Source organism: Xenopus tropicalis, chromosome 8 (genome assembly GCF_000004195.4).
Source record: "Xenopus tropicalis strain Nigerian chromosome 8, UCB_Xtro_10.0, whole genome shotgun sequence".
Lineage (NCBI taxonomy): Eukaryota > Metazoa > Chordata > Amphibia > Anura > Pipidae > Xenopus > Xenopus tropicalis.
The window spans coordinates 93007549-93033644 of record NC_030684.2 but is presented as its reverse complement, the minus strand read 5'-3'; the positions used below and the strand labels follow the sequence as shown (position 1 = coordinate 93033644).

Below are 26096 nucleotides of genomic sequence, written 5' to 3'. Positions count from 1 at the left end.
GTACATTGTGGCAATATGGGGGCTGATGGCACAGGTACATGGGGGCAATAAGTGTTGTAGATTCTTAGCAAGCATGAGTCCTTATACCAGGCCAGGGGTCATGGGCATATAACAGGCATAGGGTCTGGACTGGCAATGAGCAAGGAGTGTCAGGTAAACAGGCTTGAGGTCAGGGGCAGGCTCAAGACAGAGGGTAGTCCAGTAAATAGGTCACAGACAAATACCAGGAGATTCAACAGAATTCAGGCAAGGGGAACTGAAGAAGAGGAACAAAGGTACGGAACAGAGAACCAGGCAGGAACCAGGCAAGGACTATGAATAATGTGCGCTGGATCAGGCTGTAATGCTTTAATGATCAAGCAACCACGAGTTCCTGGTAACAGGCTTATAAAGCTAGACAGAGTTGAGAACTAAAGTTGAGAAAGAAAGCAGCAGGGAGAGGTGACATATATCCATAATAACTGACCCACAAAAACTCTGAAAACCCTCAGTGGCTGAGAAAGTTAGTGCAGGCATAATTTAGAATGTAGACCAGGGTTTAATTCTAGACAGTTCCTGACACAAGGATTAAGAAGACAGTACAGTCTATTAGTATTAGTCTAGCTAATGGCTACATAATTAGAAGATGCAGTAGAAGAAATATAATTTAATTTTACTGAGCATGCTGTGACATACACATATTATATGTACAGCCAATAAATGCAAATATCCAGTTTTTGATAAACAGCACATAAAATGGGTCAGTGGCTGAGTCAGCATAGAGCAGGCACAAGCAAATATTGCAGTGCAATACATTTACTCAGAATGGGGAATTTTGACTTATCATACCCAGGCCAGCTGCACAAAGGTAACACATTTACTGTTTATATTTAGATCCTAGCAGGTTGAGCCATAGAGGCATGTGCAGTACATATCCATCTTATAAAGTAAAGAACAGGGATCCATTGCTAGTATTCCAACTATTCCAGAAATGCAACGCATTCAGTTTTTAAACGTACAGCAAAAGGTCATTATGTTTAGGACCCCATGTGAACAATACTCCTGGCTGTGCTATATCCCAGAGATTAGGCAACATCGACAATAGAAGGTACCTCCATTTAATACATCTTACTGTAAACAATACCCTTGTAAATAGCACATGTCGACATCAATTCTACCATTTAACTGCTCAGACAGCAAAACCATGTTAATGCTTTTATTTAAGATTGAACCGTGCACTATGTATTCCTAGACAAGATGTGAACATTAGACTTAAAACAAATATAGTAAAGACACTATATATATATACAGTATATATTTATATATATATATATATATATATATAGTCAAGCTGTGTGTCCGCACTCTAAACTAGTTTAACAGATGGGTGCTGAAGTCAAAATATGTAAATACCTATTAACAGGACCAGCACACCATTTCACAGCAATTCTTCTATTTATTCATTCACCGTGCGTTCCAACGTTTCGGTCCCTCCTGGGACCTTTATCAAGGACATTGTACAAGTGAAAAATACAAACTTAAGTAATACAAAAAATTAAGAAACTCCAGTGACATCATTAGTTGCATAGACTGATTATCCAACGCTATCACAGTGCATATCATATATAGTCAACCAATCCAATGGTATATAGTGTTAATACATAAAAAAGTCAATGTGATTTCTCTCTCTCACCAATAGGTGCCAGTATACACATGTGTGACTTATCCAGTTTGAAATCCATAGAATGTGCAGGTTTACACCATATGGAACAGGGGAAAGAACAGTGAAACAGGGAATTCTCACCATGTAAACAGTGTCAGGCAGTTGCCATTCCTGTCACTACCTTCACACATGAGGTGTTAGTGGGCCCCATGGCTACACAAAAGTATTGTTTATTTAACCTGTAGTAGTGTTTCTAAAGCAAACACACAGTTTTTACCAGTGCAGGCCAACAGTACTGTATATTATATTTTAATTATGTAAAATACTTTACTGTTTCCTTAAAATACAGCTTTCAGGAGTTCCATCTGTGGTTAGACTACAGGGCTCATCATCCATTAACTGTTAGAGTTGAAACTCTCATTATTCTCTACCAACTCTTCCACAACTACACTCCAGAAAGAAATATTACTTAAGTGCCGCTCTTATCAAAAAATGTTTTTGCAGGGAACTGGGAAAGAACAGGGGTGGAGAAGGGCAGTTCATAAGCTCATAATAAGTGTGCATATACATCCTGTACTTAATACTTGGGTTTTAATTAGTTCTACATTTAGAAGTATAGAGCTTTGCCAACAACACGTCTCGTTTTATGCAGGCATAAGAAAGTACCCAAACACTGACATCATTTAGGGGATGATGGGGGGTTTAGTTGAGCAAGAACTGCAGGGTTAAAAGCTAAATATTCTAGTAGCTTAAAATAAATGCAGGATAACAGTGCTACTCATTTCAGTTTGCCCAAAGTTAAATGGCAAATTATGAACCTTGAACAAAGAGGGAAAAGCTGAGTACAGTAAATTGGAAGAGCAGAAATTAGGCACGATTGCCTAATTTAATATACAAACTCACTAAAATAGTGGTACATGTTAAAGCCTAACAAACATGAACCCAAGTTTGGATACATACTATGTTTTGACAAGACTCAGGCTGAGGGCACACAAAGCATTTGTTCTGCTCTCAGCCTGTGTGCTTTTTGCACCTCAGTAAAAGTGCATTGACAAGTACAACTTCTGCCTCTGCTCGGCTACATGAAGCGGAGCCAAGCAGGGACAGCTCAAAAATGCCTGCTTTTACGTTTTGGGACAATCCCCACTTGGCTTCGCTTCGACAAGCTGTAATTGTCAAAGCAGTTTTACTGAGGTACATAAGGGAGCAAATCTGCTTCTCTCAGCCTGCAAAAAAAAAAGCTCCATGTGCCCTCAGCCTTAGGGCAAGGCCATTTGGGGTGGACTGTCAGCCTGCAGATAAGTGCAGGCTGACAATTTGACCCTCTTTTTAAAAAAATCTTATAGTTGTGCCTACACCCAGAGGCACTGAATCTGCCCAGGTGAAGGGACATGTAGCCAATATCATTACATTACATTAACATTTATTTATAAAGCGCCAACATATTCCGCAGCGCTGTACAATAGGTGGGTTACATACATTGGACATACAGAGTAACATATAAAGCAATCAATAACCGATACAAGAGGTGAAGAGGGCCCAAAAGAGCTTACAATCTACAAGGAGAAAGGGTTGAGAAACAAGGTGTGGGAATGGGCATGACCGGAGTTGTGAGAGGTGTGGCACAGGTTATTGCTAAACTAGATTAGGGTAAGCTTCTCTGAATAAATGTGTTTTTAGAGATCTCTTGAAGGCAGAGAGATTGGGAGAAAGTCTGATAGTTTGTGGGAGCGAATTCCAGAGAAGGGGGGCAGCCCTTGCAAAGTCTTGAATGCGAGCGTGTGAGGAGGGAATGAGAGGAGTTGAGGAGCAGGTCAGTAGAAGAGCGTAACAAGCGGGTTGGATGGTACCTAGAGATAAGTTCAGAGATGTAGGGTGGGGTAGAGTTATGAACTGATTTAAATGTGAGAGTCATTAGTTTGAATTTTATCCTGGATGGTAGGGGAAGCCAGTGCAGGGATTGGCAGAGTGGCATGGCAGAGGAGGAGCGGTTGGAGAGGTGAATGAGCCGGGCAGCAGTATTCATTATGGACTGGAGAGGGGACAGTCTTTGGAGGGGAAGGCCAATTAAAAGGGAGTTACAGTAGTCCAGGCGAGATATTATAAGAGAGTGAATAAGAATTTTGGCAGCATCTTGGGTGATAAATGATCGTATTTTGGAGATATTTCTTAGGTGAAAGTGACATGATTTTATAAGTGATTGGATATGAGGAGTGAAGGACAGGGCAGAATCAAGGATAACCCCAAGGCACCGGGCCTGGGAAGATGGGGTGATGGTAGAATTGTTAACCGTTACAGATACCTCGGGAACAATGTGGGCGTTGGATGGGGGAAAGAGAACCAGTTTAGTCTTAGAGACGTTTAATTTAAGGTAACGTTGGGACATCCAAGTGGAGATAGCGGACAGGCAGGAAGAGACGCGAGTTAGAAGCTCTGGGTTGAGATCAGGAGAGGAAAGATAGATCTGAGTATCGTCAGCATAGAGGTGGTACTGAAAGCCAAAAGAATTGATTAATTTGCCAAGTGAGGAGGTATAGAGAGAAAATAGTAAGGGGCCCAGGACAGAGCCTTGAGGAACCCTGACAGAAAGAGGCAGGGGAGAAGATGATTCACCATTGTAAGAGACACTGAAGGATCGATCTGAGAGATAAGATGAAAACCAGGATAAGGCAGTGTCACGAAGGCCAAGAGAGCGGAGAGTCTGGAGGAGAAGAGGGTGATCCACAGTGTCAAAAGCAGAGAGATCGAGAAGTATTAGTAGCGAGTAGTGTTTTTTGGCTTTAGCCGAAAGGAGGTCATTTGTTAGTCGGGTTAGAGCAGTTTCGGTGGAGTGTTGTTGTCTAAAACCAGATTGTAGGGGATCCAGGAGGTTATTGTCAGAGAGGAATAGCGTCAGTCGGTTGTAAACTAGGCGCTCAAGCAGTTTGGAGATGAATAGGAGCAGAGAGATAGGTCGGAGGTTAGTAGGATTGGAGGGATCAAGGGAGGGTTTTTTCAGAATAGGGGTTACAAGTGCATGTTTCAGTTGGGAGGGAAAGATTCCAGTAGAGAGCGAGAGATTGAATAGATGAGTTAAGGCTTTGATAAGACAGGGGTTGGCATTGCGTAGAAGTTTGGTAGGAATGGGATCAACCAACAAACATGAGACTTGACATTTGTTGGTGGAAATTGGCTGCGTTTGCCTGCACCTGGCCAGATTCAGTGCTCAGGGTGCAGGTATAACTATAAGATTTTTTAAGCATGGGGCGGATTGTCAGCCTGCACTTATCCACAGGCTGACAATCCACGCCATGTGACCTTGCCCTTAGTGCTTTCTTGGGGTTTTTTACTCCTTTGTTCAAATGCTGTATGTAATATGCCATATTAATGCCACTGACAAAATATGACATTTTTTCCTGTGTAACATTACCAAGATTACCCTTTCTTTCATAAGTAACAGCTAAAAAACTAATCTGTGCCCTTATCCTATTCTGTCTAGACTTCTGCAATCTACTACTAACCTATCTCCCAGATTCCCACCTCTCTCCTCTGTATACCCTAAAACTCTGCAGCTAGACTCCTCCTACTCTCTCCTAAGAACCTGTTTATCCATAGGTAAACTCCCGTCACGGCTGCCCCCTTTCGTGATATCTTTCAGTTGGTCTCCTCCGCTCTTCTCAAATCTACCATCTTTTTACACCACTGGACTTCCAAGTCAGATGCTAAATTTGGAGCACTAGAACATATCTTGTCAGGTTCAATCCTGTCGGCCCAATGCCCAAACTTCTGTACACTTTCCCTTTGATTTGTGTCTGTTTAGATCATATATGTCAAACACAAGGCCCGGGGGCCAAATCCGGCCCACCTGGCTGTTTTATGTGGCCCTTGGTGAGTGTGTGTGACCATCCAGCCTGATCAATTTCCATTTTCCTCACATAGTAACTAAGACTAAGGGGTATATTTATCATGCTGTGTAAAAAGTGGAGTGAAGCATTACCAGTAATGTTGCCCAAGGCATCCAATCAGTAATCAGATTTCAACAGTAGCAAAGCATCTATTGGCTGCTATGAGCAACATCACCGGTAATGTCTTACTTCACTTTTTACACATTGTGATAAATATACCCCTTAGTATTACTAATTAATAAAAAATTTGGCCCTCGACTTAGCCTGTGTTTTAGATTTCAGCCACCTTATAGAAAAATCTGACCTAGAAAAATGTAACATAAAATTTATGATGTTACATAGTATTTTTGTTCAAAACGTTAAAATACATACAGACAACTGAATGGTTTGAGGCAAATCTCATTTCATGCAAGGCTGGATTTAGAGATGATAGAGTCCCTCTGGTGTGGGGGTTCGACTGATGCCCCAGAAGTATATTTTCCCAAACTTTATGAATATAAAGCTTAAGTGTGCAAGAGACACTTTCTGTTCATAATATAATTTCATTTATAAGTTTTCATCAGGCTGAGATAAAATTCCTTTTTTTCTGGGCACTTTTTTGATCAGAAAGTAACAGATCTGATAGGTTTACCTTTTGTAGATTCAATTGCACTGTACAAATGACATCATGCACAGCTGGAGGAGCACTGTGATACACACCCTATGCTTATTCATGGCTAGATTTTACACATACATAAGGATGAGAGAATGGAAACACTTCCTCCCCTGATAAAATATGGATTTTACAATATTGTGGTCTGTACGGCTAAAGGCTGTGTAATTAACTCTTCCTTCTATGCAGCAGCAGTTTTCCAATACTGATAGATAAATCTCTGCAGTGCATCCTCTTATATTTGTATATGAATTAAAAAGAAGAAAATACAAAAAGCAGTTAAATATTTAAATCCATCAGGCTGCTTCCATCACTCGCTAAATAGTCTAGGCCCATGAGTGTGTGGTGCTGCCCACATGCTGGGAAGATGTTATATCAATGTGGGAGGCTGATGAAGCCATGCTATAATTGCCTTACTGAAGGTATAACACTGCAAAATAACATTTTATATTCCTTCCAAAATCCTACATTCCTTTCGAAACAACATTGGTTATCATTAAATCTAGACAAATTATACGTTAAATAAAAATCCTCAACCCCCCCTCCCTCCAAGATAAAAATGGGTTCACATACTTGGCTTTTCAAAAATAACCAAACTATCCAGCGTTCTATTACCAAACATGTCAACAGCTGAGATATTTGCAGTGTAAATAGAGGGCCACAGCCTTTTTTGAACCATGTAGCTAATTATCCTTACCCCTTAGGCCTGCAGGTGAACTGATGGTGACCTTTGTGACCATGGGAACCCCAACAGGTGCTTGGGCCCAAGGTGCAGTCGCAACTCCCCGGTTGCATCCCCGGTAGGCTGGCCCCTGGCCGCTGTGCACTGCACACTCTTGAATGACGCAGAAAACTATTGGAAACTGAGCTGAGTAGGTGACCGCTCTGTTTCATTGTGTTAACTGCCAACTGCTAGGCCTAAGGGGTTGTGTGGCAGCTGTGTCCGAAATTGTGCCCTTTGTGCCACTGTCAGAATCTTGCATGTGAGAGCCAGTTTGTAGGTTACCCGTGATTCCCATAACAGGAGTTGCCATGATAGCACCATGAATTTAAAGCTAGGATAGCACACCCTGGCTTGGTGCTGATGCTGCTCCTGATATTCATCTTGGCACAGCAGCTGCACATAATACATGCCTTAAGCTTCTGCTGATCCCTAAATATGGGGTGCCCATACTCACCCCAGCTGTTCCTCTCCTTGCGGTTCCGGGCCATGCTCCGTGAGGGGTGCAGGCTGTAGGCAGCTAAAGGTGTCGGTGTGCTAGGGATGGAGATTGCTTCAGCTTTGCAGGAGGAGGGATGCTCTGGGAGGGGCAGATGGAGCAGGAGATGCAAAGTCACGTGTCCAGACTGAGGAGACTTGGTGTTGCCATGGTAGCAGCTGCAGCATAGTAACAAGCATAGTAATGAATAAGTATAAATATACAGAGATTAAGTGCCATGTGCTAAAAGACACAGTAGGAAGGAGGTCCCTGCTCTGTAAAGTTTATAATATAAGCCAGTGAATAACATACAGACACAAATCAAAGGGAAAAAGTGTACAGAGGTTTGGGACAAATTTCCATGCACATAGTTGCATTTTCAGGCAGGAAACACAACAATCATCTATCACAGCATCTTTATATACTTTTTAAAGGGAGCACCTAACATTTATTTGTGTAGTTATTAAACTATGGGTTAAGCATTTAAATTGCATTATATTCTTTGAAATTAAACCAAAAGAGAGGTAAAAGGACAGCTGATCACAACCAATTAAGGTAATTTTTTAAGCAGGGGCAGCCAAGCTGTCTGGGCGCCCTAGGCAACCCGGTTGGCCACCTCACCCCTGCACCTTCCACCCCCCCCCCTCGTGTGTGTGCACATGGGCAGTTCCATGGAGCAGGGGGGGGAGGAGGAGGAGAAAGTGAGTCATTGCCCCCACCGCGTTATGACAACCGGTGGGGGGCAAAAGAAGGAAGTGTGAGATAGGGGTAGGCAGGAGAGGTTCCTGCCTGGCACCCCCCAATTGTTGCGCCCTAGGCAGGTGCCTCTTCTACCTACCCCTAGTTCCGGCCCTGATTTTAACAGTAACCACCAATGTTTATGAGAGGATTTTTTTGGCACAATAAAAGTTGCAGTTTCATATATGCACACATTTTAAACATTCTTATTTCTTACACACTGTTAGCTTTGTTAGTACAGTAATATACTTCATGGTAAACATGGGCCAACCTTCTTTTAACAAGGGCTATAGCACACAGGTGTTTTGTCAACTGTTGTTTACTGAAGGATGGAAGTTGACAAAACACCTCATGTGCTTTACCCAGGGTTGGACTCTCAAGAAAAATCCAGGTAGGACCTAGTCATGCTGGGCCTTAACCCCCTGGCATGTACTACTGCATGTCCATAAGCTGCCTCCAGTCCTTTCATCACAGTAGCAGTGAGGGGAGTGACAGAAGTAGATGTACGCTGTCCGGTGGTCCACAGGTATAACAGTCCAACATACGGGTACCTTAACGTAGTAATACACCCTTAAGACCGATTAGGCAGCTTCTCTGCCTGTGTATGGGCACCCCCAAAGGGCCTACCTGACCAATATCTGGCCTAAAATTGGCCAGATCTAGATCGAGCAGGTTTGATTTTCCATCGGATTGGGGACCAATTAATGTGGTCCTTAGTCTGACAGCACTACCCACCGTTGTAATTAAATGCTTGGCTCTGAGGCCAAGTGCAAATCCTTCCGTGTATGGCCACCTTTAGTCCAGTACTAGCTTTGGTCCTTAGTTATAATATTCTAGCTCAGTTTGTCTCACCCATAAGAGCACTAAAAAATTTGCATTTTTACATTAACAATACACTAAGCACTGTCTTGCGCTACTCCTGTATATTTTTATTGTCATATTTTTCCATACATGCATTATACTGTATATAAGATATATAGGTACCTTAAGAAAAGCAGTATTTTGTTGTTTGTCCCACATCTGTGTTGTAAATTGTATACATAATTGTCATGGCCAGGCAATATTGCCCTGGCATTGTAAAGGGTTAAACACTACCAACCTATGTTCGCACGCTCACACAGAGACCCTTAATTTAATATGCAAAAAGGGACTGTGGAAGGCGACAAACTTATCTGGGTTAAGCAGACAATTTGAAGTCAGATCATTTGGGGCAGGAAAGCTGAGGCCATTGGTTTCTTTGAGCTGTTGATCAAAGAAAGGCAATTTTGGACCTAAGAACAGCAGGAGGGAACAGCTATGAGAAAATATGGATTATAAAAAGGGGTCCATATCTCCTTTGCTTTAAGGTTCACATCCTCATAAATCTGCTCTACTTGGGATGCTTTTCAACAGCAATGACACTATGGGATCGCTTTCTGGAGAGAGGATTTGCTCTGGATGTAATTAAGGCAGCCTATGAGAGGGCAGTGGCTAGTGATAGAAATGATCTCCTTAAACCCAAACGGCTGGAAAACCAAGTTTTACATGATAAAGATAGACCAAAGACACGTTTCTCCATGGTATATAATAAAGATTCCCATCTTATTCGTAAAAGTATTTGTAAATATTGGGGAGTTCTTTAACAGGATCCCATTTTAGCCCAGGTGCTGGATAAGAAACCATCTTTTGTGTATAGAAAAGGTAGACATGTGGCATCTTGGCTCTCTCCGAGCATGTATGCATCAAAAAAGAGGACTGCCCCTTGGTTTAAGTGGAATTATCGTTGTGGGAGAAATAGGTGCAAGGCATGTCAGTACCTTAAAGTTTTCAAGGTCTTTACTAGCACACATCCAGGTAAAGAGTATAATATCAAACAATACTTTAAAAATACTTTTTTGTTTATCCAAGCAGGTAATATATTTAATAACATGTTCCTGTGGTTCCTAATATGTTGGGAAAACCATACGTAATGTTTCTATACGGATTTTGGAACATGCCTTGGCCTTGGAAAGAGGCGACTTTAGATCTGCAGTGTCACATTATAGAGAAGCATGATGGGAAAGCACATTTTACTTTACAGATAATTGATAAGCCAATTTTTCAGGTCAGGAAGGGAGATATGGAAAGGAGACTCCTAAAAAGGCATTCTGGATATTAAATTTAAACTCTCTAGAAACTCAGGGGGGTATGAACAGGGAATGGGAATTGTCCTGTTTCTATTGATATTTTCCTTTCTTCCTCCCTTCATGCATTTAGTATTTTTCTTGCTATTTCCAGAGGTTTTGGTACTAGAAATGTTTTTCTTTATCACATTGTTGTGGCTTTATTTTTTATTTTACTTTCATATGTTGTTGTCCTTTCATTTCATTTTATATATGTGGGAGGTAAGGGTTAATGGGATCCTGTGGTAATCAGGGCTAATTGTTGTGGGTATATAAAACTCCTCCTTAGCATGGACTGTTGATGCTTCTGAGGAAGTGGTGGGATGCCATGAAACGCGTAAAGCGTAGGTCCATTGGGATGTACATGTGCTTTTTACTGATGACGGAATAAAGACTGATTTTTATTTTTACCCTCATGGTGCTCCACTATTTTTTCTTTGTATTCCAGGGCCCCCCTAAAACATTGCTGGTCCTCCCCCAGTGTCCCCATATTATGGACCGCTACCAACTACGCGATGATCAATTGATCGAGTCTAGCCTCACTCCTTCCTATACAGAAAGGAGGCTAGGCTCAATCAATCGATCGTCGCATAGTGGATGCAGCGCCTTCCTTCGCCTTATCGCTGTAGTTCAATTGACAGGAAGTCAAGTTTTAGCAGGTATTTTCTATTAAAGCATTTAAAATACTAACTTTTGGTGCAGGGTAAAATAGCTTTTTTACTTAAAAAATTTTACTGTTACTTTGCCTTTAAGTATTGGAGGAGGTAAGGGTGTGCTGGTGGAACTTTTTCTTCTGTTTTAGGATAAACTGGTCAGCTGTGAGTCATGGAAGTCCACAAAACTTGAATGAAAACCTTTCGTGTAAATTAGGACATCTGATGCCAAGAAATGTTTTATATGTAGGGTGGTTGTAGAGATACAAACTTTAATTGTAAAAAAAATATATATATATATATATTTTTTTTTTTCACTTTATTCGTTACTGGTCCTTTAAGAGAAGCAAACCTCCATCTTGCACTACTTTTCTGCATTTGATGATCTACTTTACTGGAGGGGAATATCATATATGAGTACTAAGTGCAAGAGAGCAGCATCCCAATACTGGTCCTGTTTAAATCTGGCTTATTTATAGTTGATCTGCTTTGGTAAGATCAGGCCAGGCTGATACTGGGTGAATACAATGAAGGACATCCCTGTCTGCAAATCTATAGGTGTTACTCAGTGGCCCAAAGTCATTTAACCCCTTCAACATTCCTGTTATTTTTTTTAAAAGGCTGAACTGCAAAGATCCCCACTTTGATAACTTTTCCTGGCCAGAACCATTTAGAGCCAGGCTGGAACCAGTTGTAGCTAATGCAGGGCAGCCCTGCCTGCAAATATATAGTCATTTAAACCCTTCAGCTCCCCTCTTAGTTCAAAAAGGCAGTATTGCAAAACATGCCTACGTAGGTAAGTGGCCCAAGGTAATTTAACCCTTAAATTCATTTGTTACTTATTCATCAAAGTTAAATAAGAAACTATTGCCACGTTGGTGCAACTATTCTTGTCCAAAACCATTTCAGGTCAGTATAAATTGGGCTGTAGGGCAACCCTGCGCATAAATCTCTACATCTACATACGTTGCCCAAGGTCTTAAAATATCAGTTACTTATTCACTAACTGAATAAGAAACCAAATTCAAGGAACAAATAAGAAACTCGCCTAAAAATAAAACAATTTCAGCGCCATTAAAGCTGCTGTATCATAAAAGTGCCACGCTACGGCGCAATTTAGTAACCCCGGCAATATCTCCGCCTACGTGTCAACCAAAGCGCGGTCGGGTCCTTAGGGAAAACATGGGATGTATAAAATTATTAGCGCCGAGTTGACGTCACTATAACGAGGCGTAAAATTGCCTTCACTGACAAAGGAAGGTTGGCATTTCAGTTGCGCAACTCTCCAACTAAGGCATATAAGTACATAAATTCTAGGCTTCTGTAAAACTTACAAAAGTAGACTAGTATACGGTGCTTGTTGTTTATGAACTATTTAACACAAAAAAAATGAACTTTGTTATTGCTGGCAGTAGGTCCCGTGACTGAAGATTGACGTGGATAGAAAGGATGCGGACGTGGGATCACGTGTCTGTGTTGCTACGCAGTCTTCTGGCGATGAGGTAACATCTCGAGATTTCGCCTAGCAAAATGCGCAGCCATGTTTACTGTGGGCAAAACAGAACGTATGTGCGGCCCGTTTACTGTGGGTAGAGTAGGAAGCACGAACAGCCAAGTTTACTGTGGGCAAAATAAGCTTTACATCGTTTTTTAAATGAATGAAAGTGTTCTTTAATTGGAAGGTTTAATGTGGCACTCCTATTTCCATAAGTGTGTTATTCTAAAGAGATGTGGCACTAGCAATGATAAATGCTTTGGTTTACTACTTCCACTTACAGCTTATTATTGTGTATGAGGTATGCAAATATGTTATAGAGATACCCAAGCACTGCTTTTCTATGTGATTTGCTTTGTGAGTATTACTCAAGTAAATATTTTGGTGTAGTAATTAGAAGCAGCTCCCAGAGGTGAGATTCACAAATTAATTTTTATGGGGAGGCCACAATTTTGCAGTGACTTGTCACCTTTGACATGAAATAATACAGTCTGTCTGGGTATCTGCACACAAAAAAATAACCCAGCAGTTATCCATGACTCACAAGTTGTAAGCAGGGTGCTGTGGTTGCAGCTGCATATGCTTTCAAATAAGGCATTTGCTCTTAAATGCTGAAGTGAACATGAACTCTGACATTTGCTTTTGGCTGTTACAACAATATGCTTCCAGTTGGCCTTGCCAGCCATGGGCTAGATTTACAAATGAAGTAATAAGTTGTATAGTCATTATTGTTTTTTTAAGGGCTATTGGCACATTTGGAAATTCCTATTGTTTTGCCTCTCTCTATTGACTTTAAGAGTAAATTCTTGTACCATACTTGTCCTCTCACAGCATCAGGCAGTTATCAAATGGCAGGGTGCAGCCAATTATCATGAATTTCAAAGGAGGGGCATTCCACAGGGGCGTATTCTTGGCAAGCTGAAAAAAGCTTGCAGAGAATATGCCCCACTACTGTAAATTCAGCCTACCTTGTGCTTGCATTTAATGAATGGAATACGCTTGGTTGCAGGCACATGTAGCCGATATCCGGCAAAAAATGAGAGACTTCATATTTTTGAAGGATATGGGCTACATGTGCCTGCACCAGAGTGTATTCCATTCATTCGGGTGCAAGCACAGGTAGGGGCATTTTTGAGTGTATGGAGCATATTCTCGGCAAGCGTTTTGGCATTAGGCTGATGCCACACGTGGCGTTTTTACACTGCGTATTTTCTAATTCTCTCAGTGGCTGAAAAACGCCTGGTATCATCATCCATAGAAATAACTTGAAAAGACTCTAAGCAAACCACACAATGCGGAAATACGCTAGAAAACGCCTTAGCACGGATTTTTCAAGCGTTGGCTGAAATACGCCAGTATTTGCAAAGCAAGCTATTCCTATGTATACACAAAGGCAGATGCCAGACCTAGCTGAAATATGCAGCGTTTTTTACTATTTTGCACTATTAGCACCATGGAAACGGGATTTGCTACGTCACCAGTACTAGGCAGAAAAACACCAAAGTCAGGGGATGTGTGGCTTGTGTGGCATTTTTAGGCTGAGAAAAAACGCAGCGTAAAAACGCTACGTGTGGCATCAGCCTTAGCCTTAAGGCTAATGTCCCAAAGGGAGATTAGTCACTTGAGATAAATCTCTGCTACCACAGGTGACTAACCTCCCTGAAAAGCCTTTCCACCGGCTATAAAGAGAATTGCTGGTGGAAAGGTCTACCCATCACTTTGCAAAGTTGCCTCCAGAAGTAAACCACACTATTTTGAATAAAACTAAGCAATGCGTGGGCCTTTCTACTTGCAATTTATTGCCAATGAAAAGGCTTTTCAGGGAGATTAGGCACCTGCAGTAGCAGAAATTTATCACAAGCGCTTTAACTCAAAAAAATTTTGTCTAATGAAAGAATATGTAATAATTAGTAACTATAAATATTGTTATCAATATAACTGCTATTAAAGATTGCACTATTGTTAGGACTCTTAAAACAATGTAGCACACGATTCACATAACTGTAGACTTCTGCTACATTGTTTCAAGAGTCAGAAAATAATGCCTGAGCTTTTCTATGACCAATAACATTTCTTTCTTGAACCAACGGGCTTTGTTTCAGTACTTTGAAGGAGAGCAGACGTCCCGGAGACCAGATATCTAGGGGACATAGCATAAAAACAATGTACTGTATGGAATTAGGCATAAAGGTTGCTGCCAGAAGGCAGTACAGAGGGAGAGAGCAGCTGCAATGGAAGCGCCTGTCACGCAGGGCCGCTATTGAGTCATAAAGTTCCTTCTGAGCCCAGGTGGCTTTAGTTGTGCGTTCTAGGAACTTTAATCGTAACTTCTGTTAAACCTGCAGCGCTTGTCACTGTGTTGCCTGCTATATGCTGGTCTTCCCCCCCCCATCCCATCCTGCGCCTGGCCAGGTATTCCTCCCCACCCCCAGTGCTCGTGCAGTCCAGGCCCAGTTTGGTGTGCAGGCCCGAGGGGGAAGGCGGTGCCTTTCTCTTCTTCCTCCTCCTCCTCCCAGTGTCCGGGTGCTGAGAAGTTACTATCCCATCTCGAAACCAAAGCAAGCGTTCGGTTCTTGCCCCCACCTCCTCCCGTGCCAGTGCCACACTCTTGGTTTATTCCCGGTTCCTTTGCAGGAAATGGGACGGGAGCCATGCCTTAGCGCTAAGCTCACTGCCGGTGCCACGGACCTTTGAAAGAAGCTCCTGTCCGCGCCGAGCTTAGCCTGCGGCCGCCTCTAGTGAATGATGGAATCTGCGGCGGTACGGCCGAGCGCGGACATCCTCCGCAAGAACCCGCAGCATGACTTCGAGCTCGTCCAACGGGTTGGCAGCGGCACCTATGGGGATGTATATAAGGTGAGTATCTGCCTGCTGTCTGCATATTTATCGCCCTGTCATCAGTATACATTGCATTTTCACTTTCTGCTTCATCTACGAAAGTTATAAACCCATAGCTAACTGTTACAGTGACACAAACTGTACTATATAATATCAAGTTTCCCGACTCTTTCGGGATCTTGCTTATACACACCATCCAACTTCTTTACAAAATGTTAACATAATCATATTGTGTGCATAAATAGGCTATATTTGCTACTTATGTTGAAGTACACTGCTGCTCCCTGCATTGGTAAACATTTTGGTGGTTGCAGTTCAGAAACGTTTGGAGGGCCGAAGTTTGCCTGTCCTACAGTTACATTGTTTCACCTGAGTGTCACTACTGCAGTGTGGGAACATCCTATCTGTTCACTACCTAAGCATAAGTTATTTCAGTGGGCAGTAGTTCCTATTTTCCTGCTATCCAATATAATTATGCATGTATGATTGGGTGGTTTGAGCATGAAGCAGACTGAGCTTATTAAAACTTTTTGCCTGTTCTGGTAAATGCTGTTTATGGGCTCTAGTACTATAACTTTACAAATTCCTGTGTGTTTGCCCATCCAGCTTCCCAAGTTGGGCTCCCGCTGGATATCAGTGCAATATGACCACACAAGTGAATTTCCAAATTCAATTCAGTTGTCATGCTCTCTCTGCATTTTTAAATTGGCTAATGCACTTGATAATGTTCTAAAAGCTTTTTGGTTGGCCTGTTCAGGCTAGTCAACTTCAGCAGTACCATAGGCTTAATGGCCAAACTGCTTTCACTTTGCAGAGTTAACACACGTACCACCACTTCTACAATGACTGGCTTTAATGTGGTGGGTTAGGGTTAGAATCTAGGTTTAGGTTATGATATACAGATCTATCTGGTTTGGTTATAAACAAGAGCTCCTTAGTTAGAGACAATTTCAGGTAGGGCTGCAGTGTTTAATAATGCTTACATTGACTGTAGTTGTTCAAGGACTTTAAATGTGTCATAGACTTGTATTTTTACAGCATTTATGTTTGCTTATAAGTGTTATCTGTGTGACAGGGCTTATTGAGAAGATCTCGGTTTACAGTGAAATCATTTCAGTTTGTGCTTTGCAGATATTTTGTTTGTGTGGTAACTAAATGATTCATTATTTCTATACTTGTTTAGTGACATTGTGATCCAGTTTGGTTGGATCATGTTGAGATCTGCCTGACTGAAATTTCCCTTTAATCTAATCTACTGATACTTTGCTTTAGGATACAAGGCACAATTTTTGGCCTGACTGTTCATGTCTCATACACCATCATTAGTGTTAGAGTGAAGACACATTGAGCTACTAGTAGCAGCTACTTGTCATGGCTACAGAAAAAGACAATGCTGATCATTTATTGATAATTGTCTCTACATGTGTTTTAGCAGAGGCAGTTATCACTATTGTCTATGGCAGGGTATTTTCTGGCGTTTAGTAGCAATGGCAAGTAGCTGCTACTAAATAGTTCCATGTGTCTTCACCGTTAGGGTGAATATAGGTGTGCCAATAAATTGTGTTGTCTTTAACTAATTTTCACCCTTAGAGCAGTGGCACACGGGTAGATTAGTCGCCCACGATAAATCTTCACTATTGTGGGCGACTAATCTCCCCGATGTGCCATCCCACCAGCAAGAATGTAAATCACTGGTGGGATGGCATGTGCATCGCTTCAGTCGCCCGAAGTTGCCTCGCATGGAAACTTCGGGTGACTTCGGGAAACTGAAGCGACACCTATGCTATCCCACCACTGATTTACATTCTTGCCGGTGGGATAGTATACCGGGGAGATAAGTCGCCTGCTGTAGTGAAGATTTATCACGGGTGACTAATTTCCCCGTGTGCCACTGTCCTTAGTGTCACCAAGTTGAAGTTTACAGAGACTGTATATTGTTTATATCATTCTAGCTGGCGATATTGGTCCTTTAGACTGATTTGGCAGCTTATCTGCCCTTGTATGGGCACGAACGATAAGCCTGCCCGACCGCATTTGGCCTAAAATTGGGCAGATCCCGATGGGGCAGGTTTGATTTTTTTCATTGGATCCGGGGCCGCATTGGCTCATTGTTCTAATTCGATTATTAGCTCGATATCACCCACCCATAGGTGGCGTGTAGGGGCATCTAAAGACTCTTTCACATGCTAGGGTCAGTTTTATCAGGAACAAATTAATCTAAATGTATGAACTACTGTATGAAATACTTTGTGCTTTCCCATCTGTTTGAATATATTGGATAGTGCTGTGGAATATGATGGTGCTTTATAAATACATGTTAAAGGAGAAGGAAAGGCTAAGTCACTTCCTTGTTCTCACGCTTGCGCATGCACAGTAGAGTGAAAAGCCGAACTTTAACAAAAAAGTCGGCTTTTCACTCACTGTGCATGTGCCGGCCCAGGGATTTTGCCGGCAGAAGGAACAAGGAAGCGCTCGCTGCAGGTATCCCGGGCTGGTGCAGTTTTCTCCTAACAGGGGCACCAGCCTGGGGTAAAAGCTAAGCAATTAAAGTCGCTGGGGGGTGCCTAACATTTTGGCACCCCCAAGTGACTTAGCCTTTCCTTCTCCTTTAATAATTATCACAGATTACATGGTTGCATGACATATACTTAAACTCCTACTGCTCATCCAGTTGGTAATTTTGCAGTTACAGAATGGTATAACTTGTTTGACTGACAGTAGTTAATTTGGAGCTCATCTTTGTGGAAGTCAAAGTAATATGAAGTAGAGTGGAGACTTAGAAACCGTTTTTCACACTGTTTTCTTCTGGCAACTTTGTGTGATGTGTAGCAGGGAATAATAATAATGCAAACTTCACATTTACATGGGATAATGAATTGTACTACAAAAGTATTGTAGTAAAAGTCGCTCTAAAGCTGGCCATACATGCACCCATAATATCGTACGAAACCTAGTTTCGAACGATATTTGGTGCGTGTATGGCAAGTCGGCGAGTCGAATATCGCAGGAGGCTGCTGATATCAGTCGACTCGCCGATCGGGCAGGTTAAAAGATTTTGATTGGGCGCCATAGAAGGCGCCTAAGCAAAATCTGCCTTCAGGGCTGAATGGGCAGAAGGAGTTAGAAATCCTATTGTTTCTACCTCCTTATCTGCCGTTTCAGCCCTGAATGTTAGTGTCGGATTGAACGGTCTTTCATGCGACCATTGAAAATCGCCACCTGTGTGGCCACCTTCAGGGTGAAGACACACTCAGATGCTAGTAGCAGCTACTTGTCATGGCTACAATAATAGACAATGCTGATCATCAGGGCCGGAACTAGGGGTAGGCAGAAGAGGCAGCTGCCTAGGGCACAACGATTGAGGGGCGCCAGGCAGGAGCCTCTCCTGCCTACCCTAGCGCTACTTTGTCATTGCCTCCGCCGCAGGCACATGCGCCATTCGGGGGGGGGCGGGGAAGTGGGCGGAGGGTTGCCTAGGGCGCACGGTCGGCTTGGCCCGCCCCTGCTGATCATTAACTGATAACTGTCTCTACGTGTGTTTTTAGCAGAGGCAATTCTTAGTACTGTCTATGGCAGGGTATTTGCTGGCATTTAGTAGCCGTGACAAATAGCTGCTACCAGGGTCGGACTGGGGGTTGAAGGGCCCACCGGAGCTCCCACCCCAGGGGCCCTGCAGGTGCCCACGCTGGCCGCATCCCCTAACTTCCCCCCAGCGGCCCCTTAACCTGATGTTCCACCCCGAGCGCACTTAAATTTAACGCGTCAGGGGAGGAGCGGTTGGGCAGGGGGAGCGCCAACAAGGGTCGGGTCTGGGCCGCCGGGGCCCATTAGATCCCAGTCCAACCCTGGCTGCTACTAAGTAGCTTCGTATGTCTTCACCCTTAGGGTGCTACAGAAACCAATGTGCCAGAAGCAGTCTTTTCTAGAAAGATTTCCACACCATAAAGGAGAAAGAAACCCTAACAATGAACATGGCTAAAAATGCCATATTTTACTTACTGCAGCATTTCAATAGCAGTAATGATCCAGGCCTACAAACTTGGCACAGGAGCTTACTATCTTGGAAAGTGTTTACGACAATCAATATGCTTAGTGGTTGTCACATATAATCAATAAGAAAATCTGACTGATCTGTAATATATTGATTATATATATATATGATTGTTAAATTCTGATGACAATTGCGTATATTTCTGCATGTACAGTATATTGTGTGTTAATGGGGCAGAGCCCCCAAAGTTACCAGGGGTGGCAATGGAGGAGCCTCCCAGGGAGGCGGCATTGGAGGAGCTGCTGAGGGCAGCTCGTGGGCCAAAAACGCCCCTGAATGTACAGAATGCCTGGGACATGGGGTTTTCTGGATAAGGGGGTCTTTCTGTAATTTGGATCTCCATACCTTAAGTCTACTAAAATGTTATTTAAACATTAAATAAACCCAATGGTATTGTTTTTCCTTCAGTAAGAATTAATTATATCTTAGTTGGTATCAAGTATAAGGAACTGTTTTATTACAAAAAAAAGAAAATCTTTGAAATTTTAAATTATTTATTAATATGAAGTCTATGGGAGATAGCCTTCCCATTTGGAGCTTTCTGGCTCTGGATAATGGATCCTATACCTGTACAGCATTTCTGCCCTACTTCTTTAGTTAAGCCTAAAGGTGGCCATACGTGGTGCGATCCGTTTGTTTGGTGGATCATCCCCCCGATATGCCCATCTTAGGTGGGCTAATTCGGCCCTAGGGCCAAACGATCAACTTAAAACGGTGGGTATATGGGCCATCTGACCGAGGACCGCATCAACGAGCCAATGCAGTCCCGACCCAACGGGAAAATCAAACCTGCCCCATCGAGGGCTGGACAATTTTAGGCCAGATATCGGCCGGGTAGGCCCGTTGGGACTGTCTGTACATGGGCAGATAAACTGCCGAATCGGTCTGTATGGCCACCTTTAGTTATCCTTTAAGATTTGTTGGCTGCAGTTAAATCTGCGCTACCTTAGGCAACAAATCTCCAAAAATGTAATTGGCTAACATTTTGCTAGCCACGAGTAAAACATATTACTCCTCCGTATTTTCCTGCAATTAAGCCATATTGCAATGAGTAATATGTTTTAATAATAACAATGTTATACAATGGTAAGGCATTTTTGAGACAATAGTTGCCCATGGTAGCACGTATTTAACTACAGTTGACAAATCCTACTGTGTGTATATATAGAGTGGGATTTGTGATGACTATTATGATTTACTGTACAATTCCCACATATTAGTAAGGTATTGGGGTACAGCCTCTGATATCCTAAACCCAAATGCTTGCTTATATGTAATTGTTTAATAGAATTAATAAAATGTCATTGAGGATAGCTTAAGCCTACAAGTCAATTCAGGTTCCTGTGGCTGACAACTTTGAACATTGCTTGTAATACCATTGTTTGCCCTTCTGTTAATTATAGGGCCTGCTGATGGCAGTGAACCACAGTGTAGATGAAACGTATCATAATTCATTCATGGTACAATATTTGCGTTTTCTGTGTTATATTAAACTATTGCCATTCTGCATTTTGTACTATTGTGTAGCTCACTGATTGCATAAAGATTTGCTGGTATGGGATCCCTTATCCGGAAACACATTATACAGACAGCTCAGAATTTCAGGAAGGCTGTTTCCCATAGATTCCATTTTAATCAAATAATTCAGATTTTTAAAAATGATTTAATTTTTCTCTATAATAATAAAACAGTATCTTGTACTTGATGCCAACTAAGATATAATTAGTCCATACTGGAGGCAAAACAATCCTGTTGGGTTTAATTAGGTTTAAATGATTTTTTAATAGACTTAAGGTATGGAGGTCAAAATTATGGAAAGACCCCTGATCCAGAAAACCCCAGGTCCAGAGCATTCTGGATAACGCGTTCTGTACACATATTTTTCTTTAATATATATGTCTTGAAAAGGTGGTGCTGCTGCTCGTTTTGAATAATGGCATCCAAAAGTGTACTGCAGTGTATGTACTCCCTATATGTGTGACAGAGCCGGTGACCATGTAAACCACCACAAGCTGAAGAAGAGCTATATAGAAAAGCAGTTATGTTTTATTTCCCTGGACATGTCATTATTAAATAATGATATAATAATAAAATCAGATATGACATGGAGACAATTGCTTTTAATGTTATAAGTCTGTTGTGTTTGCATCAGCGCAAGACCCACCAGCCAGTTAATGTTCCAGTGCCCCTTGCACGTTTTATAATGAGCAAATGAGAGTAACAGATGTGATACTGACTTGAAAACGTGTTGTGCAACTCATGAATTACTTGGCATCGTCATTCCACTTATTATTGTTGGCGTTGTCAAACAAGTTTGGTTTCATAATTATAAAGGGAAAAAGAAGCCATACCCAGCCACCCTGGAAATTAACCCATTCCCTGGAAAAGCCACTTTTCTGCATTTTGGGTCATTTTGTTTGTTACCGTCTGCCAAAGATATAAATACCTCTCATGCTTTAAGGTTTGTGCCCACTTATAACCATTTTAGTAAGCTGCAGTCTGGTAAGTACAGTATCGGAATGTGCTTAGATCCAGCTGTAGGCAAAACCAAGTGAAGAACTACACTGCTGCTGTTTAAAAACCATTACAGTTCCTACTGCAATTTCTGTTGCACTGGGTAATCTTTTCTGGTACACATCCTAAAATACAGCTGCCCTTCATACAGAAGACTGTTTATACAACTGTTATAGATGTCATGCATATATTTTTTGTTTGTATATTTAGTACACAAGTATATTTACTTGCAGTTTTGGGATCTTATTTTAAAATTCCAGCTTTGAACTTTAAAGATCACCCTCATAATAAAAAAATCTGGAAACAAAACTGCTTAAGGTGGCTATAATATGATTATTTTTACAATATGGCCTCTACAGACATTGCAGCAATGCTTTGTTACTATCTAGTATCTCCTATGCATTTTGCAGCACTCTAGGCTGCAATAAATGCTGCCTCACATGTGTATTGAAAGCTGCTGCTCTCATTTACCCATATTGCTCTGTGAAAAGTTTCTACCATTGATCTGCAAAAGCATTTACAGCTCTTTTCCCCTGCATTTTTGGTGTTTTCCCAAGGCCAGTGTCACTCAAGTAATCATCATCATCATCATCATCATAACAATCATTTTTTTTCTGATGTGGTTGAATCACATTGTAATATTGATTATAAGAAAAGGGATAGTTGCATGGAAACATTTTTGATTTTTTTTTTTAACTTAAATTTTGTTGAACCATTTATTACCAAGTTCATTGCTGAGAGATAGACTGCAGAGGAATAGAGCTTATTCCATGTTGCTAAGTGTATGTAGAAGCTTCTTAGAACTTAAATACCAGTAAGTTAATCTATTGATTATTCTTGCATAGCACTGCATTGCTGATTTTATGCAGATGTCTACTCAACATATAGCAAACATCTACTTCTTAATTCCTGTGCAGTGGTTTGTTGGCTTTTTCGGGTCCAGATTCCCTTATGTGGTCCAAAATTTGGTTAGGGTCTGCTATTATTTTATGTTTACAGAAATATATATTAAATATTGTTGGGCATATTGCTATTTAGCTACATCAGATACTTTGTGTGAAAAAAAGCTGAATATAACTATGAGGCTTATTTAATGGGCTATTTATGTAAGTTGTGTCGCCTAAGGCACATAGTAGGTGCACATATGGTTGGCACCTGGCTGTTATTTTACTGGCCTGACAACTATCCCAAGGTAACATGTTATTAATACATATTTGCCGTTTACCATCTGATCTGCTTCCTCAGTGTGCCTATCCCCATTTTGCCTCTAGAAAACCAATGCCTTGCTCTCACCAGTTAATCACCACAGATAAATTGTTATTGGCTCTGTTCAATAACACTATATCTTGCTGGCCATTATGCTAATAGCTTACAAAATATTTGCATCACATTGTATTTAGACCCACGTATGAGGATCTAGGGCTACTAAAATTGTCCCTTATCCTCAAGCCAGTGTTTTCCAGTGCACAGAATAGTGCTAGCATAGGCTTGAGTTCATATAATTGATCATTAAGTGCGATAGCCTAGGGCCCCACATTAGTTCGAAAAAGATGGATGTAACTTATTTCTTTTGTTTGTTAGATTTACTAAAATTAATCTAATAAATATATAAAGTAATAAATAAGAAAGTATATACTAATATTGGTACTGAGATGCCACAGTGCTCTCGTATTGTAGGAGTTGTCTAATTGTGGGGAAAAAGAAAAAACCTAGCTGCCACCTATGTTTTGCCCCCCTCCCAATTTCTTTTATATGCATTCTAATTCATTATTGTAGAATATAGCTTCCAGGGAAGAAATGAGACTGAAAGACCCGCATTGCCTTGTACAGGTACAAATCAAATAATATTTTGTTTTATGTAAAACCTCCATATGTGTACAAAGTAAAAATAAGGACTAAAAGATATGTTGCATCGGCAGATTAAATTTTCAAAAATGGCCAAATCATGAATTGACCAATTTTTATATTACATGAACAACATATTTATGTGTTCATTTTTGTTTTTTATGTAATATAAACATTGGCCATTTTTGCAAAATTTAATCTGCCAATGCTACATATCTGTCTATGGTGCATCAGCAGAATAGGAAATATAGTCACAGCCCCTCTTTACGTCACACTATTCCACTTGTTCAGACTGTTACCCAATAGAACAATAGTCAGGGGGCCAAGCAGTCAAATATTGTTCTCGGTCACTGTGTTTTTGGCTGCTGTTAATGTTTTTAACGGTTTAATTTGAGTCCATCTGATTCTAAAGCACTTGACACCTGAAGGCAGCACATTTTTTTTGTCAGTTGATGCAGATTTTCATCAGAATCCAAAGGAGAGATTTTCCTAAAAAACGGAAAATTACAGTTCAGGTTTGTCATTTGGCTGCATCCATAAAGTATGGATTTTATGTTAACCTATTTATATTTTATTAATTCGCCATTAACATATAGAGTAGCTTGTCTTGGCCACACATGGGGCTAAATTTATCAGATCTGATTGGAAACTTAATCAGAACATGTATCAACTTTATAAGTCTTGTCATGTCTGTTTTACATTCTTAGAAGTGTTTTAGTTGGACTCCCTGCCTTATGCACGAGTTACAAATTGCCGTGGCTCTCAGAGCATGTCAGTTGGTTTCCAGGGAATCATTTACTTACACCTGGCAACCAGCAGGTGTGAAATTGTATTTATTTGCTTACTTTTAGTTGGAGGTTCATTATTACATGCAATTCAGATTTTATCTGTCACATGTCAGATGTCACTTGCTTAGTTTTAGCAGCAACTAAAAGATTGCAGTATCAAACTTTTTCCTATCCTTTTTAAACTTCTTTAATGGCTAAATCATACAAATAAAGCATAGCATTCTGATGTTAGAGAAATGAGAGAGAATGTTCATTTTTTTGATGGTACAATGCAACTAATGGAAGGAATATTTTATTTAGCAGGGGTTTTTTTTGTTTTGTTTTTTCCTACTCTGATATTAGAGATGTCTTCAATCCTGATCTTTGTGGCAGGGAAGTGTTAAAGGGGAAAATAACAGCCCCAGTACATTTTAACTGTTAATGCCAGGATACCATTCTCACAATGCCAAACTCTGTATTGGTTTAGGAAGTGCAAAGTTTTGCAGTGGCTTCCATCTGTGATCATTTTACTTTTGTCCCCAATGTCCAGGGCAGTGTTTGGTGACCAGGAGCAGTAGTCAATTTCTAGCAGTCATGCTTTTGCTTGCCAATCACTGTAGTGTTATCCTAAATCAGGGATCCCCAACCTTTCATACCCATGAGCCACATTTAAATGAAAAAAAAAGGGTTGTGGAGCACCACAAGCATGAAAAAGTTTTTTAGCCCCTATGTGGACTGGCAGCCTACAGAAGGTTCTGTTTGGCATTATACATGGTTTTTATGCAAACATGGCTTGCCTCTTTATCAAAATTCACAAAAAAGCACCAACTTTGAGGCCACTGAGCGCAACATCCAAGGGGTTGGTGAGCAACATGTTGCTCACGTGCCACTGGTTGGGGATCACTGTCATAAATCATTACACTATGCCTGATTATTAAAACAAGTTATTGTAACAAGTTGTTCTTTCAGCTTTTTTTTTTTTTTTTTTTTAAATTACAAATAGTTAACAGTATTAACCATACCGGTAGTTTTTGCATACTTTAACTTATCTGGTTTATGTCACACACATCAACAACCCACTTATAGTCCAGTGACCTCAAGCTAAATTAGCGTCTTTGATGATGAAGAAGAGCTGATTTCTTATATGTTGTTTTTGTAGTTTTGCCAGACAGAAACTGCTTTCAATTACATAATTTTATTAAATTTTTATTTCATTATGCAAAAAACAGTTTTTAATGTTAAATGTTTAAGGATGTTTCAGTTATTAAAAGGCTAAACCGTTAAGTTTACAGGAATGCTGGTAATAGTTATTACAGGAGTCTACCACCTTCTTTAGTATTCTTGCATGCATTGCTGCATTTGAAAACACACTAGGCAGGACTGTAAGTTTTATGAGCTCAAAGAATATAGTTAGGTATAGTCTTATCCCATTACTTCTCCAGTCCCTCTGAATAATGGAGCCAGGCAGGGCATTCTACTGTGCTGAAAAGAGTCTTCTAGAATACAGTATGTTCTCTGTGTTACTGACAATGAGAAAAGTTAAATCCCAGCCCCCCATTCATGCAAACAAAACTGCTACTTATGCACAAGCCAGTACATGGACTTCATCACTTGAATATAGATTTTAGCAAGTAAATATTTGGGTGGACATTTTTCATGATTTTCTGATGCTTGATT

At 41.0% G+C, this 26096-nt stretch overlaps 2 protein-coding genes across 7 annotated transcripts in view; one reads left to right on the top strand and one right to left on the bottom strand.

Moving 5' to 3' along the window:
* atl1 (atlastin GTPase 1) overlaps positions 1-12377 on the bottom strand; it is a 44306-nt gene extending 31929 nt beyond the window's left edge. For 2 of the 4 annotated variants that reach the window (XM_012968596.2, XM_031890535.1), the window contains exons 1-2: positions 12244-12376; positions 7357-7556 (exon numbers count right to left, since the gene is read on the bottom strand). In XM_012968596.2, the coding sequence (XP_012824050.2) occupies positions 7357-7390 (34 nt within the window). In that variant the 5' untranslated portion in view covers positions 7391-7556; positions 12244-12376. 4 annotated transcript variants of the gene reach the window in all.
* A 2252-nt stretch (positions 12378-14629) lies between these two features.
* map4k5 (mitogen-activated protein kinase kinase kinase kinase 5) overlaps positions 14630-26096 on the top strand; it is a 92461-nt gene continuing 80994 nt past the window's right edge. Inside the window, exon 1 of one of the 3 annotated variants that reach the window (XM_012968103.3) lies at positions 14630-15260. In XM_012968103.3, the coding sequence (XP_012823557.1) occupies positions 15147-15260 (114 nt within the window). In that variant the 5' untranslated portion in view covers positions 14630-15146. The remainder of the gene's footprint in view (positions 15261-26096) is intronic. The other 2 variants (XM_012968104.3, NM_001142049.1) reach the window with 2 other exon arrangements.